General features: G+C 34.4%; 1 protein-coding gene and 1 long non-coding RNA gene across 3 annotated transcripts; one reads left to right on the forward strand and one right to left on the reverse strand.

Annotated features, from left to right (window-relative positions):
* Positions 1-969: 969 nt before the first annotated feature.
* LOC122275617 lies at positions 970-1525 on the forward strand. Its single transcript, XR_006228612.1, has 2 exons — positions 970-1108; positions 1319-1525. It is a non-coding gene; the product is annotated as an uncharacterized LOC122275617 (long non-coding RNA).
* Positions 1526-9050: 7525 nt separating this feature from the next.
* Positions 9051-14713, reverse strand: LOC122275614 (vacuolar protein sorting-associated protein 2 homolog 2). Of its 2 annotated transcripts, XM_043084738.1 has the most exons (12): positions 14468-14566; positions 14055-14099; positions 12764-12845; positions 12015-12049; positions 11882-11932; positions 11299-11403; positions 11136-11207; positions 10654-10725; positions 10218-10298; positions 10079-10114; positions 9914-9972; positions 9051-9281 (listed from the first exon to the last, which is right to left on the reverse strand). In XM_043084738.1, exons 3-12 carry the CDS (start codon positions 12810-12812, stop codon positions 9221-9223), a joined length of 621 nt encoding a protein of 206 aa, XP_042940672.1. In that variant the 5' UTR covers positions 12813-12845; positions 14055-14099; positions 14468-14566; the 3' UTR covers positions 9051-9220. The 2 variants fall into 2 exon arrangements, with proteins under 2 accessions (XP_042940672.1, XP_042940671.1); XM_043084737.1 differs by lacking the exon at positions 12764-12845 and having other exon boundaries at positions 14468-14713.
* Between the last annotated feature and the right edge of the window lie 6070 nt (positions 14714-20783).

A 20783-nucleotide genomic window follows, 5' to 3' on the forward strand; every position in this document is an offset into this window, starting at 1 on the left:
AGTTGACTTTGGGAGCTAGGCAGTGTTAAGTACTACTACTAGTGCTAATCAGACAAATTAAGTTAATTAGTTTCAAATTAGTTTACTGTAGTTGATCAAACTGCTAGCTATATATATATATAAATATGAACGGGCTCATCAGCTAGTTTAGACGTTGTGGTCTCTATATATATATGCATGAGTGTCCACACACGTACACAGTTTATTTAAAATGTTAAACGAGATAATTCTGTCATGTAGGTTATGATCATCTATCTTTAACTAGACAGAGATCATGTAGTTTATTGAAGAGATTGCAAGTTGCTTAAAATGGACTAATTATAAAGATGTTTGCATTTTGAAGTTATTTTTCTTTGTCCTGGGTGAATACATTTTTCTTTTGGACTTACGCGAATATAATGCATCTAATATCGTTATCCTCCCCAAGTCAAAGGTTTGAATCATTGGATGCAAACAATTTATATAGTTCACGTTTCATCAGTAAAAAGATGATAATTTATCATTGTTGAAAAGCCAATTATTTATCAAATTCTTGTGTAAAAAAGATGTGTCTACAGTATTTGGGTTCCATGTCATTACAAAATAAAAAACTAACTTAAAAAAAGTCATGTGTGATGAACCAAATTTGACAAAATTATACAAAATATTGTTTGTTTGTACAAGTTTCCTTTGATTGTAGATACAGCTATTGTTTCAACCAAATTAATTAATTTTTTATTGTATGTATTGTTGGGTTGTGTACACAATACTATTTGCAGCCGCTCTAAGATCAGACGTGTAAGGTAACTTGCATGCTTAATAATTTAGGTAACATTTATTTTTGGAGGACATAACTGCTTAAATAGATCATGATTGTTTTATTTTTAACTGATTCCTTACTAATTGTGAATTGGCTAACCTTCAAAAGGGGCTTATATTTGTCTATTCTGGATGTTTGGGAGGACATAATAAGTTTTGTGGCATTCTTTTCTATTTGGTTTTACCATGTATTTTGAAAAGTCAGTAGAATTGCTGATTCTTTTGGCAAAAGAGGAGCTAGAGGAGTATCATGTCATTATTTTGATCCCTACAATGCTACGAATGAAGTGAATGGCTTCTTTATGCGTGAGTAAGTTGGGTGCTGCTATTTGAGATTTCAACAATAATTTGTTGCTATGGTGTTCTGCTGTATACTTGTTTCTTCTAGGTTGATGCTACTCTAGTTTTATTTAGATTTTTTTTTATAATCTCTTAAGCACGATTTGATTGTTGCATGGTCTATCAATGTTTTAAAGGGATCTCTGCTGACTCTTATTTGATTAATATTTCTTATCTGTAGTTTGTGGTCATGGTTGTGGAATGCTTATGGTCGTGGAGCTGCTGGATTTGCCTGAATTTTCTCGTACATCTGGTTCGTTTTACGCTTCGGGATGAGAAGGATTTGCCTATGGTTTAGCAAATGGGGAAATGGTGACAATAGTGGCTCGGATTTATCAAATAGTCTTAGTTTTGCAATTGAAAGAAATATGAGGCATTTTGTACCTTAGATACAATTGAAAGAAATAGTTTGGTGGATTCTTTTGGGCCTTATGCTTTTTTTAATGATATTATCAAACTTTAACAGTAGTACTTATCGTCTATAAATTTTGTAAACTTCAAAAATGAAGTGCATATAAATTTTAGATAAGCAGTTTAGCATTTGATTTGCTAAAAAATTTACTGTTGGCCAAGAAATATTTTACTTGTTGAGATTGAAATTCATAAAATTTCAATTAACTTTTAAGCACATTTTATTTGCTATGAAGAAGGAAAAGAAGCTCATTTGATTTTTTTTTTTAAAATAAAATAAAATAAAAAATCCCGGTGGAATTGAGGTTGCCATAGGTATTTGTGGCGTATTTTTAAAACTATTTCCGGCGACTAAATCTCGTCGCAAATAGTAAAATATTTCTGGTGATTGCTAGCATAGCCGGAAAAAATCTTTATCGGCTCAAAAATTGTGGCGAAATGCGGGCAACAACTTTTAGCCGCTAAAATGTATTTGCGGCGAAAATATTGGTATTTGCGGCTGACTTGAGTCGCCGGAAATAAAGTTAGTTGTTGTAGTGTGTAACGTATACTGTTCAACAAATAATTTTCTGCATTTGCATAGAAATATTATAGCATCTCAAGATAGATTATTATATCCTGAAATGTATGACTTGAGCCTAAACTTTTATGTAAGAGATTATAATTTTTTTATAGAAACTTTATGCGCATTATAATTACATGAAATATTATATGGTGTTACATGATAGTACAGTAATGTTACTAATTTTTGTTGGGAGGATAACTACATTAAATGACTTTGACAAGATGTAGATCTGCTCAATGAGAAATGTATGAGGATGATAATTACACTGAAGGACAATGAGAAAGTATAGACCCTAAATTGAAAGGGAAAATGAAAATGAAAAATACACCGAATGATATTTAAAAATGTGTAGATCTCAAATGAGAAGGGATTTATGGGAAGGAAATCTACCCTTGAAGGAGTAGTTTCCCAAAGACATTTTTGAAAATATATTTATAAGAATTTTATTTTACGATGCTACCATGATGTTAGATAATAATCATTTTCTTGTTTCTCAATTTACTTTTTTTAGGCTCATATGTTACACTTGGCTTAATCAATCCTAGTTATCGAGCCGTGGACTTACCTTCGACCTGTAAAATTTTATTTTACAGATGTTAAAGAAGAGCAAGACAAAAAGGAAGCTTAGATGATACGTGAAAGATTAAAAGTGATGAAAAAAGTATCGTTTATGGGATAGTTTGAATTTTAGATGGTGTAAACTTTATGTACGAGCAGTTTGAGCTAATTTAATGTTTTGAATCCAATATATATATATATATATATAAGTTTTTTTTACTTCTTTTCTTATTATTGTTTTTGTTGTCATTTTGACTTCAATGGAACATCACCAATAGTTAGGAAAAATGGGACTGTTACAATTAGCTACTAGGTTTTGTGCTTTCATTTTGAGGTTTGAGTTGTATGTTATAGACCTTAAACATATCATGATTGAGCATTTGAAGTCAATGTCTATCTTGATTCGTGATCTAAAGGCTGCTGACAATAATCTCACTAATGAATAGCAAATTACCATTGTGATACAATCTTTGCTCAAGTCAACATAGGGGCAAATGAAGCTTGTTTTGAAATATAATGAGAATATTAAGACGTTTGCTAATATATCTCTCCATTTGGAATTAGAGGCATAGAAAATAGATGCGCACCATAATATTTTACTTGTCATCCAAGCTGGGAAGTGCAAGGCATTTAGACCTAAGCATAAGTAATATGGGAGATCTATTGGAGCAACAATAGTCTTAGGCCAATGGATGGAAAAGTAGCAAAACGCCGCAGAGGTGAGCTTGCTGGTAAGGACAAGTCCAAATTGAAGTGTTATAACTGTGGAAAAGTGACACACTTTACTTGGTGAGTGTATTGAGGCAAAGAAGATATCCTCAAAACACAATCTTTCATTATTTATATTTGTTTACATATTTTTGTTGCTCACTCAATCCCTAAATGAATTATAAAAACAGGAGCAACCAAACATGTAGCTCGAGATCAAGTTGGGTTCATAGATTATAGAATAATACCAATTAGTAGACAGTACGTTATATTGGGTAACAGAACTCAAGAGGAAGTGCTTGGAGTTGGTACCTACTACTAACTCAAGATGTGTCTAGGGCACTTATTACTTCTTCACGATGTGCTATATGCACCTGGTGTTTAATGTAATCTATTTTAAGTTATTTTTATAATGGAACTTGGTTTTACTTTTCACTTTGATGACTCTCAGCTGGACTTTTATTTAGATAGGACTTTGTATGGACATGGTTTTCTTTCGAATAGTTTCTTTATGTTGGATTTAGATAATTCCTCATTTTCTTTCATGGCTTTAAATGATGATGATATTGTTTCTAATTTATTGAAATGACATGCTAGACTATGACACATAGAAAAAGATAGAATGGCTAAACTAATTAGAGAAGGCCTACTGGGTCTCTCACTAATGTAAACCTACCTGTGTGTGAGCCTTGTTTAGCTTATAAGACTTATAAGAAGCCTTTTGGAAAGGCTCATATGGCATCTTATCCTTTAGAGCTAATTCATTCTGATATCTATGGACTTATGAATGTGAATGCACGCCATAGTGCTTCTTATTTTCTAACCTTTACAAATGACTACTCATGTTTCAATCATGTCTAGTTGATCTCCCATCATTTTGAAGCATTAGACTGATTCAAGTGCTTTGTGGCTGTGGTTGAGAGTACTTGTCTAAAAAGTTTCAAGATCTATGTGAGAAAAAAGGGATATGCAAGCAATTAACGATTCTTGACGCACCACAATAAAATGGTGTTGCAGAAAGGAGAAATTGTACCTTATTGGAAATGGTTCTATCAATTACGGCACAAGCTAATCTGCCAATATCTTTTTGGGGGATGCTCTTCTAGCTGATGCCTACATTTTGAACGTGTGCCTTCTAAGTCCGTTCTTTCAACCCCATATGAATTATAGAATAGAGCAAATCAAATTTGGAACATTTGTGACCTTAGGGTTCTGCGGATTATTTTCACACTTCCCATAAATATGGGAAACTTGGCCTTAAAGCAAATAAGCATATCTTCATAAGATATTCAAAAAGCTTAAAGGGCTATGTAATGTTTGGTGAACATCCTAATGAAGGGATGACAGAAATAGAATCACGTGATATCACATTTATCGAGAATTACTTTTCCAATATTGATGAAGTACAGAATGATCTTGAACTCGTTGAGTTGCAAGAACTTGAGGGAGTTACATAATCTTTTGGGAAGGGTAAAGAATTATAACATCTTAGAATTGTAAAAGATAGTAGGAGTGACTTACCTCCTAGTGGGAGTATACCACTAGAAAGTAACTCATAAGAGTCTCAGTTACATTGAAACGAACATGGAACTATTCCTCTTTGTCGTTTTGAGATTGAAGGGAAATCTTTCATGTGTGTTACGTGTAACTTCGATGAACCTTCTTCTTATGAATAAGCACTGAGTTCACTTGTTTCAAATAAATGGCTGGCTGCTATGACAGATGAGATGAGTTCTATGGTAAATAATCAAGTTTGAAAGTTAGTTGATCTTCCACCTGGGCGCAAATCTATTGGAAAAAATGGGTTTTAAAAATTAAGAGTCAGGCTGATTGATCAATGGACAAGTAAAAGGCCCAACTCATGGCGATGACTATATTCAAAAGGAGGGTATAGATTATAAAGAAACATTCTCCCCTATTGTAAGATTTGCTTCATAATCTATATCCTCTCTTGGAGTATAGCCCTTCGCCATGAGCAAGATGATAATTGATTCTCTTACTAAGGTTATTAGTAGAAATATTTTCCAAACTCATGTTAAGAGTTTGAGACTTCATCGGATTTGATATATGTTGTATTGATAATACCTTAAACTTTATTGTATATTTGACACTGTCAGTATCTGTTGCAGTGAGATTATTGTGTTTATCTCATAGTATTAATTAATTGATACTAAATAAAAAACACATATTATAAAGATATGTCACCGGGCAGAGATCAGTCCACTCACATGGATGATCACCTTGGCGCTTGAATAGTGAGCAAGATAAGACAAATTAAGGAAAACACTAGTTACATATTGAAATCCTCTATTGAAAATTTGTTTTATTTGTTTTTTAATTTTTTTTTTAACTTAGTGATCAAGTAATTTTTTATTAAATGAATATGTGATTTCTTTTTTAATTTTTAAAAAATTTCTAAATAATTTTAAAAAATGGTGAAAGAAAAAGTGAAAAAAAGAGATTTCAACTAATCGATACTAGGGACATAGCAACATCCGACAAATTAATTACTTTGACACTTAGAAAGCGAGCTAATAAATATCTTAATGCTTTTGAAGCATTTAACATAAATTTAAAGAATGTTATTTTAACTTGGCTAAGAGAAGACTTACAATAGTTATATATGAAGTATTTGCACAAGTTCATGAAACATAATTAAAGCGGAATGTGAGATTTAGGCAGATACTAGATGAGTGACTGTGCTAAGAAACTCAAGTTGTGTCTACATGGGTGGAAAGTTTTTAATTAACTCCCCATCACCAACACAACTTTAGGAATTAACTTCCTATGTGAAAAATCTTTAAATAAGAGTTTACGTATATCAAATTATGTGTGAAAAAAGTCTATATCATAAAGAGAAAAACTCTCATCTCTCTATAAATTTTAAGAGAAACCATCTAGATTTCTTAATCTTAAAACGTGAAATTTTTTAGGAGATTCTAATAGCCTCCTAAGTGATATAAAAAGTATAAACAACAACGTGACGTAGATTGTAAGACAAGCAAAGACCCGACTTTGTGAGAATTCTGCTCCTTGAGGTAATTCGAATTATTAATCTTATTTAACAGTTATAATATTATTTTTAAATATTATTATTGTTTTTAAATTTGAAAAGATTGAATTGTTTATCATATTTCATGTGAAAATTTGAAAAAGTTATAATGATGAGATGATATAAGATTAAACACTTTTACTATTCAAACGAAGCTTAGAGGCTTAGAACTATCCACTTATTATTGAAATTATCTAAAATTTGGATAAAATAGTAGCTAATTTTGAATCAGATATTAAAGAAAAATAATTTTTGTATCACGGTCGTAAGCTGGTTCAGGGTGGGTGATTCCCCTTCGAGTTCTGTGTAGAGGTTTGACAGTGTATAGGGGGAGTTATTTAAAAAAAAAAAAAAAAAAAAACTTGTCATGTGTCTATTGAATATGCAAGAACAAAATCGTGTTTTTTTAGTGAAGGGACGCATGATAATTTTTAATTCAGATTTTTTTAAAAATACGTAACTGTCACGTAATTAATGAACCATTATTATTTATAAAAATGAGTTGGAGGAATGAAAACTACTTCGGGTCTTGTTACATATTAAAAAATTTTTAATCTCAAATAAGTTAAAAAATATGTTTAAAAAAATTATTTTTTTATGTTTTTTCTCAAATGTATTTTCTCGGATAATGTAAAACTTAATTCAAATTTTGAAAAGACTGTCAATGAATGAAAATGCCCATATAATTTTAAGATAATTATATCTTTTAAACTTTTAAGGATATGATCATAATCTTTAAAAATTTAAATAATCATCATTGCTATCTCAAAAAAACATTTTTCTTAAAAATTTGTTTATATACAAATATAACATTATTGAAAATGTTTTAAACATATAGTTACTAAATAGTAAATAACTTTCTAATAATAAAAATTATTACGTAAGTTAAAAGATATAATTACTAAATGCATAAGTTATATTTCTTACCACAATCCTAAACATATATTTCATCTTATTTGATTAAAAGTCCGGTATAACAATACACTAAAACTTCAAAATATTCAAAACTGGCTTATATTTAGTAAATGAGCTTGTTACCCTATCACTAATAGAGATTTAAAACTCGCATCTTTAGATGTTTGATATGAAGTGCATGTTTAAGATAACTGTCTGAAATATAACTTATAATTTTAGAACTTCTAACTTATAGTTTAAACAATAAGTACTATTATTAAAAATTTATTTATTATTTAGTACCCATATATTTAAAACACTTTCAACTATATTATATTTATTCAAAAATAAATTTAAAAAATGCATTCTAATGTAGAAATGACAATCATTTGATTTTTTAAATATTATGATTATATCTTTAAAATTTTAAAAGTTATAATTATCTAAAAGTTGTATGAATATTTTCACCAATTGACAATCTTTTTAAAATTTAAACTATATTATTGATTATCCAGAAAAACAAATTTTCTCAAATATATTTTTTAATTTATTTGAAATTAAAAAATATTTTAATATGTAATATACAAACAACTTAATTTTTTCGTTAAATAGTTTTTAAGATTATTTAATCATTTTAAGGATATTTCTCATTCCTTGTGACAAATATAGTTCTTTGCTATCGTCGGAAGACAAATTTTGTCGAGTCTTTTTGGTGTATATTCACAAAAACTGAACTCAAGTTTAACGATAACTGGACCCGTTAGATGTGGGACATGGCACTGTTATGGGATACATGAGTATGTTGCGGGATACATGTCCTACATCCAACGAATCCAATTTCAACAAGTGGACCCAATCAGGTCCATGCAAAACTGCCCCAATTGCCTTCCTATATGTTGATGCCTTGCTTGACAACGCTTCTGAAGATTAAGTCCGAGTTATTTCTAGGCCAAGTCCTTATCGTGAGTGAGGCTCGCCTCTCTTTTCCTTTCTTTATTGTACCACACAAGTCAAAACCTCGTGCATACAACTCATACCATGGATATGTAGAGTTGATTAGGAGATTAAAAAATAAATAAAAAGGTTATATTTTTCAAGCAACTAGGCTACTAGATTTGATTGCTCTCATTGAAAATCATTTTCCATCCTCTCCTACTCTTCATATTTCCTAGCATGTTGTTGATATGAATAATATGAAGAACGAACAAACTAACCTTTTGTTAGATTATGTGTTAAAGTGTAAAATCACCGCTTATCATAAAAATTTAAACTCATAAGAAGTAAATTTTATTATTGTGTAATCCACAAACCCATAGAAAGATGTACATTCACAAATTGATTACACAAAAATAATCTCACAAACTGACGTAACTTCATTTGAACTTTAGATTTATTTTATAATAAAAGTAATTTTATAATTTGACGAACCACATCAAACCACATTAATTTGTGAAATTGTTTTTGTGTAATCCATTTATGGTTAGAGTATTTTTTTTATTATTTTATTTTATATCTTAACAGTAAAGCCAATAAATGAATCTAACCAACAACTTTCGAGGAACAACAAATTTAGCTTCATCTTTTCTGTCCCTTCTCTTCAAGATTCATAATATAGGCACAGAATACAGGTAGCCGAATGAGCAGACTGAGACTACCAATTCTTAGCGTGCGTGGGGGAAAGACCTATTAGTTCTACGCCATGTCATTTTGCTTTCACACTAGAGATAAAAGAGGATATTGATCTTACAGTTTTATTATGAAAATATTGATAGTTGTTAAGTATCCCGACGACAAACTTACTAGAATATTACTTGTCACATGCTTGATTCAATTTGTGCATATATTAAATTTACACTAAGGTATTAAAAGTAAGACCCACCACTTCGCTTTCCAGATCAGATGCGTCGAAGTGAGGCCAATCTTTTCTCGAGATCCTCAACATCAGGAGGTTCAGAACTGCATATAGAGAACACATATTGTTAGGATATAAAGCATTAGTTAATATGGTGAAAATAATTGGCTATATATAATATACCTTTCCTTGTTCTAAAGCAATGCAATTTTATTAAAAGTGCAGGGGGACGCAACCCTAGTACACAAAAAGCATACAAAATGAACCTTGAAGGTCTTTGAAAAAGGATTTGACCTCCAAATATATATATATAGCCAGGAGGTTGCCAACTATATTCTGGCTCTAAATACTATTTTCCGATTCAATAATTAATTAACAAATTCTATATGGACGGCACTCTTCATGAATTGTTGCAAACCAATAATTGTAAACAGAAAAAAAATAAATTACACAAACCATACAGTTAAACATCTACTTATCACAATCCTGTGTGCTATATTTGGCAGATGCTAGATTAACATGCAGCGGTTCTTCTTCACATATGCTAAAAAACCTATTTTTCACTAAATTTAAATAGCCAGTGCTGTGTCCACAGTAGCTATTTAATGTTGAAATTCTTTGATTCAAGCATTGGTAGCTGAAAATGTAAGCAATCACAGTTGCAACTTTTAGGAGTACATCGAATACGCAACTTATAATTTAACAGCAGAGAAAGAAAAAAGGTAAGTACGCATACCGAGTAACAACATTTTCAGTGTTCCTTGATGCAATTCGGCCTTTTGGGGCTGAGGATAACTGTTAACACAAACATCAAACAATTGTTCAGTTTACATTGTTAGAATGAGGAACAAGAACAGGAAAGGAAATTCAAGCAATACAGAAAAATCAGAAAGAAATTAACCTGGGATGCAATATCCACACCAATCTCATCAAGCACCTACAAATAGACTATAGAAATCAGCTACAAGGGGAAGAGATATGCCATGAACCCCCTACAAGAAAATAATTAAAACTAAAAACTCTGGCTGTCAATATTCGACCTGGTTAGTGAGCTCCTCTGTTTCCTCTTCAGCCTCATCTTTGTCTAAAGTTTCATCAATAGACTCTGACATCATCTCTATCTGCACAAGTGACAGTAGAATACAGAGCACATATATTACAAGAGAAAACGTTATAATGAAGCAAATGGCAGCAAGGGAAAGAAAGTGTGTGATAATGTTTAGACATCTCAAACCAAGGACCCTATGTAAACATATTTATGTACAGAAAGTGCGGTCATTTTCAAGCTGTAGCAATGAAAATTTTCTTTGAGCTTAAATTATCTGCAGATATTCGTATGGCCAGAACAAAACTGTGGCAAGATATCGGAGAAATTGCAAAGATACCATCATTTTTTTATTTTTTTTGGTGTGTGTGTGTGTGTTTGTGTGAGAGAGAGAGAGAGAGAGATAGAGAGAGAGAGAGAGAGAATATTACAGTCATGTCCATCTGTGCTGACTGTTTCTGAAACTCTTTAATCACCTTAGCTTGTTTTGCTGGTGCCATTTGCTGAAAAGAGGAGCAGACTGATAATATCACTCAACTATAAACAGTGGCTACTTCAGGTTTACTCTTCCAGCATGAGCACAGAAGCCAAATAAAGCAAAATCGTGGCAAAAAAATTAATATGTAGAGGACTTCATTACCATTAGGTTCAGTTCATTGATGTGTACGTAAAGCTAAAGTAGCAATGAAAACACTACTCAAACTCATCAAGAAAATCTTTTTTTTTTTTTTTTGATAAGTAACTGATCAAGAAAATCTCACTCTGAATTATTTGGCATACTTCTCTATCCATGCTAGAAGCCTCACTGAACATGGGAATATTGATTTGGGTAATGGTATGTCTCCTATGCAGGTTAGAGAAATTCCAGAATATCAAGGGGTCTTATCTTCTAGAATACCCTCGAAACACATACCTTGTTCATTGCTACCATTGCTTTAGTTGCACCCTTCATTCCAGTAGAAATTGAAGTGCTAGCATACAATGCCTGCAGATGAGAGGCAATGCTAAGCAAAATGAAACAAAAGGCAAAAATTCATATACTTGTAAACACTAGGCTTTGCAAGTAAAATGGTGACCTGTGTATGAGTTGCTACACCTCTGATTTGTGCACGACTCCCCTGCAAATTAGTTATTTGTTGACGCAGCCGAACAAGTTGACGAGCTAAGATTCTGGTTGCAGCCTGGATGTCACAAACAGATAACTAGTACCAACGTTGGCAGATGAAGATGCTATATTTGTTACATGTCAGCCAGGTTAAAGTTTGACAGGACCCGCACATCCTCGAAAACTCACTTGGAAGGTCACTCATGATATATGATAAAATCAAGTTAATCCACATGTAAAATTCTTGATGAAGTAAAGTTGAGCCATGTATCAATTTTCAAACCCGTAGGAATTCTGTTTGTTGGCACACCTTACTTCCTAAGTCGATGACATATATGCAATCATGTCATAGTGCGATCATATCAATTTTCAAACCTGTAAGAATCCTACAGGTTTGCAACTTTGTCATGTCATAGTGGCCCAAGGCTAAAATCAGTACAATTCACATATAGTTTGACACATGACAGATGTTTCAGCAGTCAATTTACAATCAGTTCAGAGCGTATGCCCATTTGTTGTATGAAACTGCTATTTAACGAGGAAAATAAACTTGCCTCATTTCCAGTTTTAGCCGTTTTCTTAATCTCTGCTACCAATTTCTTCTCCTGAAATTGCATGCCATGGAGTTAAAATTGGAGAAATGAAATGTAACCATAGAAGGAAATGAGCCTGACTATAGTTTTATACCTCCAATTGAAGAGATGCAATCTCCCGTTCGATACCTAAAAAAAGGTTCATCAGCAAGTTACATGTCATAGGCAGTAAGATAAAACTTAAGTGATAAACTTTGTACTTTGCAGTCTTCCTTTATTAATGAACATCTAGCACTTGAGTACCATTGAGTGAGTTGTGAAATATTAGTATGGCACAAAAATAAATGACTTATTTTTCAAAATTTTCCTATTATACTTGGAAGATTCTATCATACCAACTAAAGTAATTTGTCAAATGATTCTCTTCCTATCACTAATTATATTATTACTTTTCGTACTTTGGGAAAAACCCTTTCACAAAATGTAGTAGCAGTGAAGATGCACACTAAGATCAAAATAACTATCAAAGGCTGTAACAAACTAGCTTATAAAACTCTTTTTAGTAATATTTTTTAATATCCATAGGTGTCCAAGTACACTAGGTGTATACAAGAGAAAACACTTGGTCCATAATAGAGAACCCCTAATGATCCGAAAGCTTGTAATAGGGACACATCACCCAAGAGGGAGAAATTAGAAACCTATCCAATATACACCAAGCCCGATTGAGACAAAACATGCCTCCCCAAAGCAAAGCAAGTGACTATAACTACCCCAACCCCTTGGGAACCTTGTTTCCCACAAGACTAATACTCCACCTGAATGGTACTCCACTTGCAAGTCACTGAAACTACCCCAAAGAATGTCCTGCCCTCACTCTAGTCCTCCCTCAACTTGTAGTACCTTCCTTTGCATCGTAGTTGATTGCCCAAGTAAGATGCTTTACCTCCATGCTCTTCTAAAATCTTGATTTTGCTTCAAGAGACTATAAAATTTAAATCATTAATATCATATGCAGATAGCCTTTTTTTCCCTAAGCAGTTATAGTTCAAGTCTAAGATCAATATTGGGTCTGGAATAAAGATTCTTGGTTCAATTGAAAACGTTTGAATGCATAACACACCTTCATGATAGAGATATATCCCTATTAAGTCATATATACATATATATATATATATATATATAATTTTAATACTAGAATGATGGGAGAATGTTAATGCGTTACAATATTCCATGAAAAAAAGTTAATTCAGATATTTTTCAAGAAAATAACTTGTCAAGAAAAAGTTTTATAAACTGATGAGTAAAGGTATTTCTCTAATGGAGTTTGGAGCTCATTCACCAGTGAAAAGTTAGATTCAGCATATAATGAATAACTTAAGTTGTATATTGGAGTTACAAAGGCATTCAGACAATTCTTGCAATATACTGGGCTCAAGCATGGTAAAAGCAAGAGTTGACAAGGTTAGACCAGACTAAAGATAGGAAGATTGATTATATGAGACAATAACATGAAATTAGGTTTTCCAGAATAACCGCAATAGGTTCTTAAAAATTGTTTAATTTTCTTCACCAAAACTAGTTCTGACTTAATTAATGACTAAAGGCATTTCCAAGTGGAGTTTTGGACTCAACCACTAGTGCAAAGTTGATTCAAGTTATATGAGAATAAAGATCTTCTCCAGTGTCATACCTGCATTGGAAGTTCCAATTCCGAAAGAGAAAAAACACAACAATAAATGCAAATCTGGGTTCCACACTGTAAGAAATTCATACATGGCAGCGCTAAATGTCATATGACCCATATGTTGTGTCTGTCTACCTTTGAAATTGGACTATCTAACTTAGGAAGAAAATTAAAAAGGATCTCAAACGTGCTTGAGCATGTTAAACACAAACTGACCTTAACTTAGTTCGCTTAATAGCTCATAAATTACATATGACGCACATCAAGTTTCTCTAACGAAAATCAACTTCCAATAGTGTAAGATCCCCATTTTAAATTTCACCATCACTTGGCTGCCAAATTTATCAGCGATTATCCAAGCACAACGCTCAAACTAACTACCCAACTCTGAGATGATGATTTCCATCATTTCTTTACTATCGTGGGGAATACAATGCATAAAAAAGATCAAGGCATTTGCGATCGTTTAGAAAAGAATCTCGAGTTAGGGCAATATAACATATATACCTCTTGTGGCAACAGCCATTTCTCTCTTGCTTGTTCGCAGAGCATCTGCCGAAACAGAAAGCCAATTTATGACGATTCAATACAAGGAAAATATGTTAGATAAGAAAACCAAACCTCCATTGGGTCGAACAGACAATTCGAAGTAGAGAAAATTACTATTTCGGGTTCGAAAATATGAGATTTGATTCTCCTACAATTCCTTAGGAGCCAAACTAGGTAAAAAAATATTAAAAAAAATAAACAACCACTTCTAAAAGAAGGGGATACTGCTTTTGTTTCCAGGGCAGATACCAGATTTTTATTTTTATTTTTTATTTTTATTTTAAAGAGAGAAACAATAGAGATTCAGAAAAAATGCTTCTGTCTTTGGTCGTGTAAAAGTAAAAGCTCTTCGATTAAAAGGGTGTCCCTACCTTTGGGTGAGGTTTTCTTCTTGAAAATGTTCATGATTTGCCCCCCGGCTCCGCGCTCGAACAATTTGATGAAAATCCCTAGTTGTATAATTGAAGTTGTGCGAAGAAATGGAAGCTTCTCCTCACGCAATCTCCAGCGAAGTGAAAGAATGGACCGGCTCCTCGAGATTCTCAGATCTTCAGAGCAGCTCCAGTAAAAGTGTTTTTGAGTGGAGACTTGAGGGGGAGTATAGGCCTCGGGGAGCGTTCCGCTTCTCCGCGTGTCCATCCAACGGTAATCAGCCAACTAGCCGTTATCCATACGCTATTACTAAACAGCCCCCTGCTGGTTCTTTTTTATTTTTTTATTGACAACATGTTTTCGCTGCCTTTGACCCTTTCCTCCGTTCAAATCCTTGTTTTTTTTTTAAACCAACATAATTCTATTATTCTATCATATAACAAAAAGAAATGGAAAATAATAGTCAACCGCCCAGTTTGTTCCGACGGGTTTGACCGCTTTTTTTCTTTTTAAAAAAACTTAATAGTTTAATGTGATAATCCAGACTTAGTCAAATCTTCATATATATTTTGTTACCCGTTTATGTTTGATTGTTAGGCCAAGCAAGAGGTATAAGGTACTTAGAAATCTTGGATCCCGTTTAATTTTAATGCTTTAGATATCTAAGTCCACAAGGAAGGCCCAACAAGACCTATAGAATTCAGCCATCACTTTGGATTAGGGTTTGGAACCCTAGTGGACGCTAGGGCATACGCCCAACTTACCACATAGTGCCACATGTGCACCTACTTATGTCATACACTAGATACAACGAACTTAGACTTGATAATATGTAAAGGGGAGTTAGAGACTCTAGGGTTTTGATAACCTATAAGCTCCACATGCCTCCAACAAGATTTTTACAATTCGCAAGGTCTTGTGCAATTAATAAGAGAGGAAAGATCTTTTAGAGACACTACAAATCAGAGGCGCCAAACCCCAAGAATCCCTTAGGGTTTCAGCCATGAGGGTTACATGCCTATAATAACAAGCTCACCTACCTTCTTGCCACTTATCACTCGTGCAGAAGGTTTTGCATGAGAAATGGTCTAGTCTATTCAAAGCCTATAGCACTCGATTACTCCAAATAATAATAATAATAATAATAATAATAATAAAAAAGAAATCTTTATTAAAAAAAGTAAATCTAATCAATGAGATTATTGGCTCCCCTTTCCAATATAGTGGATTTTCTCTATTATATTAAGTGCTATGAAAAGTCATGAGAGACTGTAAAGTTATCCAATATAGTGAATTTTACCCTCACATGATCCACGAATGCAGGCTTTTATACTAAACTACATAAATCTCTCTCTCTCTCTCTCTCTCTCTCTCTCTCTCTCTCTCTCTCTCTCTCTCTCTCTCTCTCTCTCTCTCTCTCTCTCTCTCTATAATTTATAAACTTTGTTTACTATGTATTTAATAGATGACATCCAAGCACGGTATCAATGTCTGAGCCATCACAGTGGGCCATTCAAATGTATTGTTGGGTTCCAGTCATATAAAAAAAATGCATCAACAGTTTGGCATCATCTATGAGAATGACAAATCACTCTCAGAATAACAGGTCGCATGCCCCAACGAAAGTTAGTTCAACATAAAGGAGGCATTGCACTCAACGGAATGTTATAGCGGAAAAGGATAAATAGAGTCCTAGTTGCTTACTAGATCATCCACTGGAGACAGCTCTACACATGACTAGGAGCCAGGACCATCATGAGCAAACCCTTGTACTTAGTAGGCGCATGCCTTAACCACTCGGCCAAAGCGAAGTTGGATTCCTCTATTTTATGGAACTTGAAATGGTGTTTTATGATCATCCTCATGACCATATCGGCAAAATCCAATGCCCCATGCTGCTCTCGGTACTCCACATTGCAAATACTACCATCTCACTCAAAGGCCACCAAACCATGACTCCCCACCATAAGATGTCAAGATCTACCTGTCTAACCAAATTTCAACACAGATGGACATGGTTTTTTCCAATTTACGGTTGAAATAGAGTAAGCTTTCTCATTCCTCCACCATGGATGCAACCCAGTCCACACTGAGCACTTCTAGTGAGGAAGCTCCCTATACCACGCCAAAGCATCTATGGAGATAAGTCCCTTATTACCTTTTGGATGTGCCTCTTATTTATTTTAATTCACTGTGGATCACAAACTTGAAGGGATGAGCACCACAGCTTGGCCCAAGAGCGGCCAATATATCTCACACTTGAACACCCAGGGTGGGCAACAAGAGCATTCACCCTTCCCAAATCACAAGCAAGCAAGGAAACTCACCCCACTAAACATGCCTGATGAGCACTTTTCTTTCCACACTGTAGAAGTCATGAGCAAGACGGGCAACTTTCTCCAAGAATTGAGTATCAAAGGCAAGCATTAAAGCTCACCCTGGGCATTAAGCCTAGGGAGCTGAGCGTATCCGGTGCAAGAAACATAATGGGTGAACAAAAAATATTGCCCAATTCATACTTATGGGATATTAAGCTCCAGCAAGGAGGACAAGAAGGGCAGTACTTAGCCAACCCTCACCACCGATAAGTGAGAAGGGCACTCCCACCACTAGGGAGTAAGGTGGGCACACTGCTTACCTGCACATGGAGGTCACCCATGAGAGCAATGAAGCTTAGCACAAGGAATGAGTAAGGCGGGCCTCTCGCCCACTTACAAATAAAGAGACTTGAGAATGTTGCCCGCCCTTCTAACAATCAAGGCATGTAACCATGAAGCTCGCCTAGAATATAAACATGCAACGCAGAGCGAGCAATGAAGAAGGTGAGAAAAGAAACTCCCCTAGGTTTCCTCACCCTAATTGCAAGACTTAAGGCTATGTTTAGTTGTTAGAGTGAGCTCAAATCATTCCAAACTACTTATTGATGGGATCCACTACTTTTTCAACTTCCCGTATAAAAATTAAACACATCTCAACATATTTCATACATTTAAATATATATATATCTCAACCTATTTACATTCAAACATATCTCCGTGGGACTCACAAAATATTACTATTGACATATTAATTCAAATCATCTAATATCATCTCAACATCCAAATGTAACGTTAAATTGTACTTATGCTAACAAGTTTGAATTTTGGATGTTTTCTCTGTAAAGCTCCTCAAGTGTGCTCGAGACTCCTAAAGAAGCACCAACGGACATGTAGACACCTAGCTCGCTCGTATCAAAGGCGAGTAATGAAGCTCTCCCTGAGCAACAAACATGGTAGTTAGTCTAGCATAAATTAACAGGGTAATTAGTCTAGGCCGGAGAGACAATGAAGGACATCTATGAGTGGCAATGCTCGCCCTCAATCGAGAATAAGCACTGGGTGAGCAACAATGCTTTCCTCTAAGCAACAAGGAAACCTTAGACGAGTTATCAAGCTCACCCCTAAGCAAAAAGGAAACACTGTACTAAGCAATAGTGCTCGCTTTAAAAAAATGGCAAACACTTTGCTCGGCAGTAGTGGCTAATTGACTGGGTTTACTTCTTTCAAACTTGCTATTTGAGTTTTATTTTCATAACAATCCCAACAAACACTTAACCCCTAATGCTCAAAACACTACGAAGAGCAATGAAGCACCCCAACCAAACACAAAGCACCACAAGTGACAAAGCAACAAAATGGTGACCACCTTGCTCAACAAACTATAGATTGTTAAGAGCAAGTGCAAGCATTGAAGGTCACCCAAGCATTGAAACTCACCTCCCAAGAAAACAAACTTGGTAGGCGAATTACATACATGCATCCTCTCCTTCAGAAGGGTGAGGTTTCTCTCTTTGCATAGGCAAATACTTTGTCTCTTAGACTTTTTGTCTGAAGAGGTTGGTATGAAGGGTGAGTTAGAGAAAATGCAAGTCTTGTCTCTTGCATAGGTGATTGTAGACAAGAGTGTGAATATGGAAGCTTTCATATCAACCATGTCCACAATTTGGAAACCTGAGGGTTGGATTCGGTTGAAGGAAGTGGGGGATAATAGAATGCTAGTGGAGTTTCAATATGAACAAGATAAGGCAAAAGTGTTAATGGGGAGGCCTTGGACTTTCGATAGGATGCTAGTGTGCATACATGAGTTTGATGGGAATACTCCTCCAATGGAAGTTCCTTTCTCAACAAAAATATTCTAGGTCTAGAATCATAATATGCCTCTTGCTAGCATGACAAAAGAAGTGGGAAACCAAATTGGGAAGGGTCTACGAAAGGCGTTGGAAGTTGCAGTCGATAGTATTGGTTTTGGATGGGGTCCATTCCAATGTTTAAAAAGGTGGAAATACATATTACTCTACCTTTAATCTGAGGTAGATTTTTGTCTGTTGATGGTAAATAATTATGGCTACCTTTCAAATATGAAAGACTTCCAATGTTTTGTTTTCATTGTGGAGTTATCAAACATGCAAAGAAAGTCTACTCTATGGTCGTACAAAGGCAGAGTTCTTTTGAAGAGAAGAAACCTCAATATAGTTAATGGTTGTGTGCCATCCCCTCAAAGCCAATTGGAGATTCATTTAGGAAGTATGGTGGAGATGAAGGTCAGCAGCCTCATCACAACCGACAGTAGTAGAATTCTGGTGAGAAGGTTACTAAGGAAAGTATCACGGTGATCACTGATTTGCAGGAGCCATCTTGGGTTTCAATCGAGGAATGTGTCAATCAGCTGGAGGATCAGGTCCTTTTTGGAAAGTTTCCTGTCTCAACAAAGGTCTTAATTTAAAAAAGAGAGGGAATTGCGGAAAGAAAGTCAATCTCAAATACTAAAGAATTTTCCTTAAATGAAACTATTTTAGGAAAGGAAAATAAAACCCAAAAGAGGAAGGCTAACTAAGAAAGGAGAATCTAATGGAAGAATTTTCCTTCAATTAATCCTTCTGTCATGCATAAAAATGACTGGTTTATCTCGAATCAAGTGAGTTCTTTGGATCATTTTATTAATACTCAAATTCAAGTGCTTGCTAAAACCAAGAAAAAAAAAGTCCAGTTGGAAGAGAAGAGCTCATGATAAATTTTTTCAGTCTTGTGATTCCTCTATTGACCATAATATATGGTTGGTTAGTTCTGGTTACACAAAGAGGGAGAGTAATCTAACTGGAATGGAGGATGAGTCCAAAGGAATTCCCAAGAAAGCAAAAATAATACTCTCATCTATAGAGAGCTTAAACCAGATATACATGGTGGTGGCTGCTTGACAGCCCTATCAACAACAATGAGTTGCCTTAGTTGAAATTGCTGAGGGTTTGAGAACCCTTGAACAGTTTGAGAGCTTCACCTTTTGGTAAAAAATAAGAGCCCAAGTTTCATCTTCCTGATTGAAACTAAGTGTCATAGAGAAAAATTTGAAACAATGAGAACAAGATTAGGCTTTGATCATAGTTTTGTAATTGATAGTAACAGCCTTAGTGGAGACATTGCTTTTCTGTGGAGAGGAGATTATTTTGTGGAACTTAAATTATACATTAATTAAGAGTCATATCTCTTTAAGGATTACTCATTCTTTACCAGGAGAGGAATGGGTTTTAACTAGTTTCTATAGAAACTCTCTAACTTCTAGGAGAACTGATAGTTGGAAAATTCTTAAAATTGTTAAACCTCTTTATGGTATGGCATGGCTATGTGTGGGAGACTTCAATGAGATTTTACACTAGAATGAGAAGTTTGGGGCTACTATGAGACCTTACAATCAGATGGAAAACTTCAGACTAGTTATGGAGGACAGTGGTTTGAGTAATTTAGTCTCTGTGGGAGACATGTTCACATAGAGCAGCAATAGAGAAGGGGGTAGTTTATTAAGAAAAGACTGGATCGTGCATTTGGCAACTCAAGATGGTAAGACTTATTTCCTTTTTCTTCTGTGACTCATGAGATGGCACAAAGTTTAGATCATATGCCTATTTTTGTTAATCTGGCTTCTTAGATGAATATCACTAGTATAGGAGACAAGCTTTCTAGATATAAAGCTAACAAGGCATTAAGAGATGAATGTTTACATTTAGTGAAAGAGGAATGGAAGAAACCTATGTTGGTTTCACACAAGCTGGCAATTGCTACTAAAGGCCTACAAAGATGCAAAGCCAAATTGCAGTCCTGGAGTAAGGTGACTTTTGGGAGCTCTAAGAGACTTATCAACTCTAAACTGTCTCAGCTCTTGAGGCTACAAGAGTCTAACAAAGGTGAGTTGAGTGATAGAATCAAAGTGTTAAAAAATGAGGTTGAATTGCTTCTTGAAGAGGAGGATGTTAAATGGAAGCAGAGAGCTAAGCAAAGATAGCTC

Source organism: Carya illinoinensis, chromosome 9 (assembly GCF_018687715.1).
Source record: "Carya illinoinensis cultivar Pawnee chromosome 9, C.illinoinensisPawnee_v1, whole genome shotgun sequence".
NCBI classification, from domain to species: Eukaryota; Viridiplantae; Streptophyta; class Magnoliopsida; order Fagales; family Juglandaceae; genus Carya; species Carya illinoinensis.

Bases quoted from the DNA above. Each gene is read 5' to 3' on its own strand.
- LOC122275614 (XM_043084737.1), bottom strand. From the start codon at position 14,501: ATGAACATTTTCAAGAAGAAAACCTCACCCAAAG. The intron at 11,208-11,298 runs GTCACCATTTTA...TCTCATCTGCAG, and splicing joins GTGTAGCAACTCATACACAG to GCATTGTATGCTAGCACTTC. The intron at 10,299-10,653 runs GTAATATTCTCT...TCACTTGTGCAG, and splicing joins CAGCACAGATGGACATGACT to ATAGAGATGATGTCAGAGTC.